The sequence below is a fragment of the Medicago sativa genome, chromosome 6 (genome assembly GCF_051527215.1).
Source record: "Medicago sativa cultivar Bolivia chromosome 6, Bolivia_mono, whole genome shotgun sequence".
NCBI classification, from domain to species: domain Eukaryota; kingdom Viridiplantae; phylum Streptophyta; class Magnoliopsida; order Fabales; family Fabaceae; genus Medicago; species Medicago sativa.
The window spans coordinates 75,494,461-75,505,061 of record NC_140754.1 but is presented as its reverse complement, the minus strand read 5'-3'; the positions used below and the strand labels follow the sequence as shown (position 1 = coordinate 75,505,061).

Sequence of the window (10,601 nt, the reverse complement as noted above, 5' to 3'; positions counted from 1 at the left end):
AAAATGCCTACAAATAATATGATAAAATCTAAATCACCAGAATACTCTTGCTTCTGGATCTGCAACGTTGACGTCCAAATCATTGATTGAATCTGTGATTGACTGAAGCTGGTCTTTCAATATGAACCAACGAACACCGCAACGAGATGCCAAATCAAACAACGCCGCACAAGACGACGAACAACACAAGGTCGCACTCAGACGACGAAATCACAAAAAAAACACAAGAAAACGCTTGATATTTGTGAAAATCACTTATTTAGTTAAAAAGAAAGTGGAAAAAAGATGCAGAGGGGTGATTTTAGGTCAAAAAATGACCTAAAACCACCCCCCTCGATGAGTGAAAGAGAATGAAAACTTAGAGAGAAGTTGGAGTTTCTCTCACTAAAAAAACTAGGGCCGGCAGCAGAGATAGAAGCTGACATGGTGAGCAAGAATGGAAGACCAAATATCTTTGTGTTACTTAGACATTAAAAAATTATCACGGAAATAAAAATAAAAAAACTATCACGGAAATAAAAAGAAAGATTAAATTCATCTTAGCAATAAAAAAAATGGTATTGTTTTTTTTTTTTTAAACCTTATCTTTGCAAAGGTATTGTTCTTTTTTAAACCTTATCTTTGCAATTTATACAACTCTTATATCTTGTTTTGAATTCTTCTCCACTTCATTTACATAGACATCTTTGAGTATATCAGAGATAACCCCTAGCTTATTAGCATCCTCAACAACACATAGCAGTGCACTCGAAAAATATCTTCATGATCACCCACAAATGTATTCATTAAAAAAAATATAGTCAACAGAACCATGATAAGAATCTGCATGCTTTTATTCTCCATAAATAAAGCATAATGGGAATCTCAAAAAAATCTACACTGCTTTATACATTTCAAAGCAATGCGTGAGTGAATGATGAGTGAAATTGTCTTAAGCTATTAAAGTTCTTTCCAAAAACTCATTCTAATTTGGAAAGGCTAATTGCACACCTAGTGATTCAGTTTACTAATATATATTCAAATAAAAAATTCAACCATGATATAGAAAGAGAAAAAAATTAAAATAAACAATCCAACCATGATATAGAAAGAGAAAAATCTTGTCAAGAAAAAAAGAAAGAGAAAAATATCAAGAACTATGATTATGCCTTCTTTTTGTTTTTTTTTTTTTTTGAAAAAAATACTATGAACCTTAATGTTAGTAACAATCTTTCAAATTTTGATTGATACCTATATATAGGGATTAAGTTATTTTGCTGTCTATGTTATATGTTTGCAACCTTTCAAAAAATTGTTTGCACAATTTTGAATTTTCAAATGGTTGATTGCTTTGGTACAATTAGTGTACATTGTTTAGTGTGAAAATAAATCGCATAAAATTTTCCCTATCACTCTAAACTATGTTAATATGATCTATGTATATGAATCTTTAAAAAAAATGCTTGAAAGAAATTTTTTAAGAGATATCAATTCTATACTATATATACTTGAGGATCAATCTTGGGTAATTTTTTGCTGTATTATATGTCAACAATATAAATGGTTAAAATAGTAGTGTTGTTTCCTCAGAGTTTTTTGTTATCTGCTTTACATATATACCTGTTAACAAAAGAAGGAAAAAAAATTAAGACCTATCCATTGAATTCATTTAATCAAGTATTGCAAGCATAACCCTTCTGAAAATGCAGTTATCACATATATTTCTTATTGCATTTATGGCAGATTTGATTATCAAGCAAACAACAATTACAGTATTAACATGACAGCAAATAGGGTAATAATAGGAAGTCAACCATAGGTTCAGGCGTGCAAAGTACACCCTCTGGTCACTAATATAAGCAAAAGTTTGATTTTTAGATTCATTTATTAAATGATGTATGTAGTCTTTATTATAGACTACATACATCATTTAATGAATGAATCTAAAAATCAAATTTTTGCTTATATTAGTGACCGGAGGGTGTAAACATTTAGCTTAGTTTAAATTTTGTATTTGCCAAACCGGTTTTTTGAGATTCACACTTCATTTTTATTCATTTACATGTATGGTTAAAGAGAATTGATAGGGTTTAATTCTAATTAATTAGGTTGTATGCCATTCTTAATTTCTTATGTTGACTAATTAGCATTTCTTTTTTGGCAAGTTACACATTGATGTTGTATTTAATACCAATGTAAATGCACCTTGATACTCGAATCAGCCATAAATGAATTGGCTCCTCTATAGGCCATAAACACCCGAGAAAACACAGCAGATTTTTTATTAAAAAAAAAACAGCTCCAAATTATGTACTCCCTCTGTTTCAAAATGAGTGTCGCTTTAGCAAAAATAATTTATTTCAAAATGAATGTCGTTATCACTTTTCAATGTACTATTAATTACTTTTTTTCAATAGTATCCTTAATTATTACTATCCACACAACTTCCAAAGTATCATTTTGTACTATAATTTATAATGATGACAAATGCACCAATAACTAGCGAGGCTATTTTAGTAAAAGTATCATATCTTTGGACAACATTATTTCATTTATTAATTTGTGTGCAATTGACTAAAGCGACACTCATTTTGAAACGGAGGGAGTAGTAAATTACCACCATGCAGTTGAAATGTCCAATCATAACGCATACACGTAGGGATGGCAAAGCGGGCTGGCCCGCCCCGTTTAGGCCCGCCCCGTCTAAGCCCGCTAAAAACGAGTCGAGTTAAATTTTGTGACCGAGTCCAAAATCTCACCCCGCCCCGTTTAGTGGCGGACTTGCGAGTTGGCGGGCCGGCCCGTCAAACAATAAACTTTTTTTGATTTTTTTTACAACTTAATTGTTACAAATAAAACTATGTTTGCTTTTATCGTAAAAAAAATATAAAATAATAGGTAGCAAGTCCCAGTCCACAGGCATTGGCACTGTCAGAGTGCTCCCTTCTCTGTCAATTACATCTGTCCTTTATGTCCCTGGATCTCCATTTAATTTAATTTCTCTCAGTCAACTGATTCGTTCGCATGAATGTGTTGTCACCTTTACTAAAGGCAATGTTACTTTGCAGGACCGGATTTCGGGACAGCAAATTGGCGTCGGGTGTGAGTCTAATGGTCTTTATTATCTCTTAAACCCCTCCACAGCATGCCCAACCATAGATTCCCCTCTTACTATACATGCTCAGTTGGGTCACCCAAGTCTCCTCAAACTTCAAAGGTTGGTCTTTATTATCTGAGTTGCACTGTGAGTCGTGTCAGTTAGGGAAACACACTCGTACTCATTTTCCCGATCGAGTCAATAAACGAGCATCGTCCCCTTTTGCTTTAGTCCATTCTGATGTTTGGGGCCCTTCGCGTCATATCTCCACTCTTGATTCCAAATATTTTGTCACTTTTATTGATGACTTTTCTCGTTGCACATTGCTATTTTTAATGAAAAATAGATCTGAATTATACTCTATTTTTCAACAATTTTATCAAGAAGTTAAAACTCAATTTGGAGTGTCTGTTCAAACTTTACGTAGTGATAATGCCAAAGAATATTTGTCTCACCAATTTCAAAATTTTATGTCCTCCAATGGTATTCTTCATCAAACTTCATGTGCCCATACACCTCAACAAAATGGGGTTGCTGAACGGAAAAATCGTCATCTCATTGAAACCACTCGAACTCTTTTACTTCATAGTAATGTCCCGTTCGTTTTTGGGGGGATGTTGTTCTAACGGCATGCTATCTTATAAATCGCATGCCTTCCTCGGTCTTAGGTAATCAAGTCCCACACACTACCAAAAAAATTGGGAATAGAGACGGGCAAAATCCGTCTCTAAAATGAATAAAATCTGTCTCTGTACGTGTTAGAGACAGAATCAGAGACGGAACAAGGTCTGTCGTTGTTTTCGTCGTCTCTAAACCCTGTAGAGACGGATTTTCATTTTCCGTGTCTGATCAGAGACGGAATAAATCCGTCTCTAACAAGTAGATTCCGTCGCCCACACTTTTCTGAAAGTTAAGCAGATTCCGTCTCTGCAGAGACGGAAAATACCGTCTCCAATATAAAAAAACCGTCTCTAAAATTTTGTTACAAAGGTTAAAATTTCCGTCTCTATTAATTAATATTCCGTCTCAATAGAGACAATTTGCAATTCCGTCTCTAAAATGTATTTTTTTTTTTAATAATATATTTGCCTCAATATTCTCCCTGTTTAGTGCTAAAACAATGTTTAAAATATTTTTTTTTTTGATAATGCTAACAATCAATAAAAGAAATCAGGAGAGGCCTGAACCAAATTACAACAGAGTTCAGAAAGAGAGAAATTAACAAAACTCAGAAAAAAAACCGCAGAAAAAAAAACCCCAGCCATCCAAATCGGAGGGGACAGTCAACACCTGATTAATCTAGCATAAGGCAGTCCTGAGCTATCCCTTTCAAGCAGAGATTGGATAAAAGGAGGGGGGGCTAGGCCACCATTGGGAGGAGAACAGAGAGAGACCTTGACCATTCTTAGCCAAAGCGTCTGCCACCATGTTGCCTTCTCTATGAATATGGACCCAGGTGCAGTTGATGCTGTTACAAAACCTCAAGCAATTATGCCATCTGATTCTCATTTTCCAAGGTATCCCAGCCTGCTTATGATAAGCATTCACCACCTTGATAGAATCAGTCTCCAAGCAAATGTCAGTTAAACACATCTCTATAGCTTTCTCAATGGCTATCAAGCAGGCACAGAACTCAGCCTCTATAGCAGTAGCATGACCTATATTACTAGATATTGCCCCCAGAAAACTCACGTTTGAGTCCCTAATCACCACCCCAATGGCGCCACAAGGAATGGAACCTGCAGCAGATCCATCACAGTTAAATTTGACTGTGCCAGCGCTAGGAGGACTCCAAGCAATATCCTGCCACTGTCTGACCCTTCTGGATTTGAATGGGATGTTTAAGAGTCTAGATATTTTGTAGTCTTGCATAGAGAAGGATCCATGAACCAGCTGTAAATTGTAACAATGTTTAAAATATTACTATAACTCTAACTCTCGAGAATGTCGATAATATTTTGATATCCATCAAGTTCGGAGAAGGGACAAAGTACACTCATAAAAACAAAACATCACCACATAATATCAAAATATTAAAGGTAACCAAACTAAAGATTATCAACAATCCACCTAGTATACGTAGTTACCAAGATAAGTTTACCATCAATCCACTTCGTACTAGTAGTTACCAACATAAAGTTGTCTAAAATATAAAAGACCATGATATGTTTGATCTAACAAAAGATATATACCAAAATAAAAGTGACCAATCTAAAGCTCATCTATCTCATTGTTACCATTATCACCTTCTCCTTCCGGCTGAATTGAAGTGTTCATATTAGGCACAATATTCCCAATCATATGCTCCAAGCGCTCCATCTTCAGTTTTAGTGTTTCTTGTTCAAGATTTTTCTTTTCAAGTTCAGCAGTTAATGCATCAATCTTAGCCTCCATAGCAGCAACTTTTTCCGAAGAATCTACATTGGTAGAAATTGAAGGCGATGGTCTCAAAGATTCTTTGACAACGACAGCTTGAGATCCTAATCCAAATATGCGCCCCTTCTTGTTAATGCCTCCAACAATTTCCATATAAATATCATTGTCAATTTCTTCAGTAGGTTGTTGACTACTAATCTCACCACTTTGAGAGTGTTTCTCAAACGTTTGAGTTTGGTACATTTCCTGCAAAAAAGAGTTACTATTAGTAATATAATTTAGATATATGAAAGATAAAATAAAATAAAAAACGCATGTATACATACAGCTATCTTAGCTTGTGTTTCATTAAACCACCCATCTGGTTTCCCTTTTGGTCTATGAAGTTTGTCGTAAATCTCAAACCATGTTGGCTCCCTATCCAATTCCACTCTCTAAAACATAACCAACAAACAACAAATTAGTATGAACATATTTACATTGTAATTTAAACAAAAAGAATCACTAACCATTTTTTTTCTATGCACTCTAGCAGATATGGATCCTCCACTATGCACATTGTGTCCAACTTTAGACTGCCTATTTTGTTTATTAGTCATAGAATTTTTTTGCCATTTCTCTTCTTCCCATTTAACCTCCAACTGTTTCAAGTTGTCTACACCAATCCATTCACCTTTATCATGACCACTACGCACCTTGAACAGGGCATTTTTTAATGCCAAAGACCCCCTACTATTAAAGCTCTTTTTAATGTTAGCTTCATCATTTGCAAGCCACTTGAATTTAGCCTACAAACAAAAAAATGTCATGAAGCTATGTATTTGAAAAGGTAAATCAACTTTCAACCTAAGTAACAATGAAGCTTCATATTTCATATCATATAAATCAAATAGGTTAAAAGAGCAGCAATTCCAATAGGATCATATTCATGTTGCACATATAAATAACTATATTTTCCTATTTATATAACTTTCCTCTGCTTGTATATCCCCTATGCTACCAAATACTATCAGATTTTTTTTTTGAACAATATACTATCATATTATTATACCAAGTACAAACACAAAAATGTATGACTCCAACTATAAGATATCATAATTTCACAATATTCATTGGCAAAGAAACAATTGTTTCAACATATTTATGTAACTACATTTGTTAGTATATTTCCTATTCTACATGATAGGAAATTTTAAACAACATATATCAAAAAAATACCTTAAAATCATTAAACCAAAGCAACGGTACTTCCTTCTTTTCTTTTGCATCTTTCCAGCAAGACCACGCCCCACCAAAATTTTCCTTGAAGATTTTTGTTATAGCACTCCTCACTACCTCTTCTGGGTAAAAGCTGAAAGTGTAAGAAAAATAACTTGTAAGATGCAATTTAAAACATTATATAATTCTATAGAATTATAATATAAAATTAAAATTACTTATTTCCAAGTTCTGATCTTATCCAAATTCGTCCATCTGATCTATCCTTTGACCCCCATTTGATGTTATTTGGTGTGTAGGATGATATATCTGAGTCTGGATTTGCTTGTGAATTGTTTTCAACGGAAGGATCTTGTGCCATATCCATAGATGTTCCACTTTGGGAATGAGATGGAACATAGTTAGGGGTGGTTTGGCGATGAGAATGAGATGATGCGGGTGCATTCTGTAAATATTGACATATGGTTTGTGTATGCCTTGTTTGGGAATGAAGATGAGATGTGGCAGAGATAGAGGTGTTTTGCAAAGGTTGGGATATTGTAGGTGCATGCCTAGTTTGGGGAAGAGCAGATGGGGCAAATTGATTTGTTTTTTGTAATGATGGAGATATAAGTGGCGTAGTTTGGGGATGAGTAGATGTGATTGGTGTAGGTGTTTTTTTTAATTGTGGAGAAACGAGTGGTGTTAGGTTAGTTTGGGGATGAGCAGATGGGGTATGTGTTGAGTTAGTTTGATGATGAGTAAATGTCATTGGTGTAGGGGTTTTTTTTAATTGTGGAGAAATGAGTGGTGTTGGGTTAGGTTCGGGATGAGCAGACGGGGTTGGTGTAGGTGTCGGGTTAGTTTCCGAAGATGAGATATGTTGACGAGTTGTAATTACTCCTTTACCTCTTCCCCTGCCTTTGTCTCTACCTGACATCTATAAACAATACATAGAAATTTGAGTTGATTAGTCCTAGTAGAGTATATTGGCAGCACTCAAATTCAAACTCAATTTTAGAAAACTATAGAGTTTGTGTGAGAGATTATCACCAATGAAAGTTTTGATATGGGAGAAGTGGATTCGTGAAGCTCCTGAGAGAGACGATGCATATTGAGAGCCTTTATCACTCTATGATTCTCTGCAACTCTTTTGAGCCGATTCTCCTCATATGGTGGTGTCATCGCTTCAAGTCCTTCACAAAAAGTCAACGTAGTTACATCATATACAGGTAAAGACAAATGAGATTAATTGTAATAATTAAATGTCATACAAAATGCAGAAAATGAAATGTCAATCTCTACAAGGATCCTTCAAAAATGCAGAAAATTAATCATGTTCAACAACTCAACTCCAAATGCAACATTAACATATGAATATATATGAGATTTTTGAGGGAAAATAGATGTTTGATTTTTAAGATAGGCAATGTATTATAATAATTGGTACGAATTAAAAATAAATCCACATCACAAGGACACAATATTCATTGCAACAGATGCAATGTCTGTATCTAACTTTTTTGTATATTAGAAAAAAAAACGCTAATTACAGAATTCCATGACTGTTTTTTATATGATTGTTTTGTATCTTGAAAACGCTCTTTGAATATGACATTAAGCACCCAAACTAGAATTATTTTGTGTTATGGATCTCATTTCAAGTTTATATTACTAGCTAGAATCTGATATTGCATAAATAGTAAAGTCTGATCTCAAAATATGACACCTGAAAATAACTAACTAGCAATCATTTTCCACCAATCACCAAAAGTTAGATACAATCAGAAATTTCAGTACCATATGGATACCCTAACTAACATTGAATTCATTCAATCATAATACATATAGGTAGCAAATAACCATCAATGATCTTCTTCTTGATTAATGGGTAAATAACAAAAATCAAAAACATAAAACTGTAACAAAAGTAGTAAATAGGAACCGAATAATTTCCAGCTTTCATAAAACAATAGTTATGTCTAAGGTTAAGATGTATTATCACCACTTCCAAGTGTCAGGACCAAATAAAAATATTTGTCACACATAAAAAACAAAATAATGTATTTTCATGGCCAATACTTGATAGTACATATATTCAATGGAATTCTCATGGGGTTTAAATGGAAATAGTTAAAAGGTTTGAGTACAAGCACACAAAAAGACTAAGTTAAATGCTTTTTCACTTGGGGAATAAGCTGAACAGGCTAAATTTAACACTTTTTCACCTATGGGTCATATTAAAAATCACTGCCCCTTTGCATAGAGATAGTACAGTTAGACCATATACTATAACTAAGCAAGTAAGTAGTAAAATTATAGTCAAATAACCTTAGCAATGAAACTAGACTAAACTTAGATAGAACAATGCATAATTAACGAATAATAGGAACAAAATGCACGACAGACACACATACATATAGATAAATATTTAGAAATGTAATAATATTCAATTGAATTTACCTAGAGGTTTACGAAATCACTCCTAAAAGATTGAACACCGGCAGAAACACCTATAAACATAGTAAAGAAATGATGAAGAAACTGAAGTTCACATACGAAAAACATCAAAAAAATAAGAGTATCTAAGAAGCTAAAATGACACAAAACACATGAAACTGTGAGAAGCCTTCGTCCCATAACACCATTACATGATACAACACTAACACGTTGACACCGATAATAATTTGAGAAAACATGTTGACATCCATACTAATTTGAGAAAATGACACAATTGAATGTAATCGTTCTGATATTTTGTACAGACAACTACTAAATATAAATATCAATTTGGTAAAGAAAATGTTGAAGAATCTCACCGTATCTATTGAACTCAACGCACTAACCTTTACTGATGTAGACAAACTCAACGCACCAACACGACACTAATACATGTCATTAAGTTCAAATAATTCATTTTCAGTGTGGGTGCCATGTCCGTTTTCAATGTTTGTGTCAGTGCTTCAAAGCTTATATTGAGTAACCTGAGACACATTAAAACCGGCAAGCACATACCTTTACTAATGTAAACAGACTCAACAGACATAAGCTACAATTTTTTATTCACCTACCATAACAATGACAAATATAGGCTACACTGATTTGTTCTACCTTGCATAATAGTCTCAAATGATACTTAAACACCAACTACTTTTTGTTTTTGACCAGCAAAAATATATTAAAACCCTTGATCCAAAACACAAGGTGTGTCTAGAAAACAAGATGAGAAAAGGTTATAATTTTTTTTTCAAATACCCATTATTAGAAACACAAAAACCCTACCAGAAATCAACAAATAGAAGTCACGACATTAACTCAATGAAACCCAAATAATCAAAACAAAAAAAAAAAACATAATCTATGTTTAAAGTTATCTTCAAAGAATACCCAAAAACAAGAATCAAAAGGGAATTCCTAAAAAAATGTATATGAAACTAAAGAAGTTCATTCAAAGGTGAAACAACAAAAAAAGTTAAAATTCTGAGAAGAAATTTACCCCAGTTATCACTTCCAAGCGACGATTTTTGAAGAAGCCTGGACAAAACCCTAACATCCAAGTGAGAAAATCCTCAATTTGTGAGCTGTTAAACTATGAGAGGGATTTATGAGATAAAATATTAGCGATTCGAGAGAGGGGTTTGCGATATCTTTGAAAGAATTTTGAGAGAGAGAGAGAGAGAGAGAGAGAGAGAGAGAGAGAGAGAGAGAGAGAGATGGGTTAGCAAAGATAGGACGGTGACTGAATGGGGTTAGGTGAAGAAGCTTAAAGTGGGAAATTGGAGTGAGTGGGAAATTGAAAATGAAATGAAAATGAGAAGAGGGAAATGAAAAGATATTTATTCACGGTCAACTTTAGTCTAATTTTTTTTCTTTTTTCTTTTTTCCTTTATTTACCAAAAAATGGTTGTTGTCTTTTTTGTCTTTCTAATTAAATATTTTGTTCCTAAAAAAA

At 33.7% G+C, this 10,601-nt stretch overlaps 1 protein-coding gene across 3 annotated transcripts; it reads right to left on the bottom strand.

Moving 5' to 3' along the window:
- Positions 1-4,987: 4,987 nt before the first annotated feature.
- On the bottom strand, positions 4,988-10,386 carry LOC146916841 (uncharacterized). 3 transcript variants are annotated; one of them, XM_085718741.1, is made up of 9 exons: positions 10,146-10,386; positions 9,496-9,633; positions 9,113-9,162; positions 7,703-7,845; positions 6,889-7,589; positions 6,671-6,803; positions 5,962-6,240; positions 5,779-5,886; positions 4,988-5,698 (listed from the first exon to the last, which is right to left on the bottom strand). In XM_085718741.1, the coding sequence occupies exons 4-9, from the start codon at positions 7,832-7,834 to the stop codon at positions 5,288-5,290; spliced, it is 1,764 nt and encodes a 587-aa protein (XP_085574867.1). In that variant the 5' UTR covers positions 7,835-7,845; positions 9,113-9,162; positions 9,496-9,633; positions 10,146-10,386; the 3' UTR covers positions 4,988-5,287. The 3 variants fall into 3 exon arrangements, with proteins under 3 accessions (XP_085574867.1, XP_085574866.1, XP_085574868.1); XM_085718740.1 differs by lacking the exon at positions 9,496-9,633; XM_085718742.1 differs by lacking the exons at positions 9,113-9,162; positions 9,496-9,633.
- Positions 10,387-10,601: the final 215 nt, after the last annotated feature.

Bases quoted from the DNA above. Each gene is read 5' to 3' on its own strand.
- LOC146916841 (XM_085718741.1), bottom strand. From the start codon at position 7,834: ATGACACCACCATATGAGGAGAATCGGCTCAAAAGAGTTGCAGAGAAT. The intron at 6,241-6,670 runs GTATTTTTTTGA...TTTTGTTTGTAG, and splicing joins TTTGGTTTAATGATTTTAAG to GCTAAATTCAAGTGGCTTGC. The intron at 5,699-5,778 runs GTATGTATACAT...TCTTTTTTGCAG, and splicing joins AAACACAAGCTAAGATAGCT to GAAATGTACCAAACTCAAAC.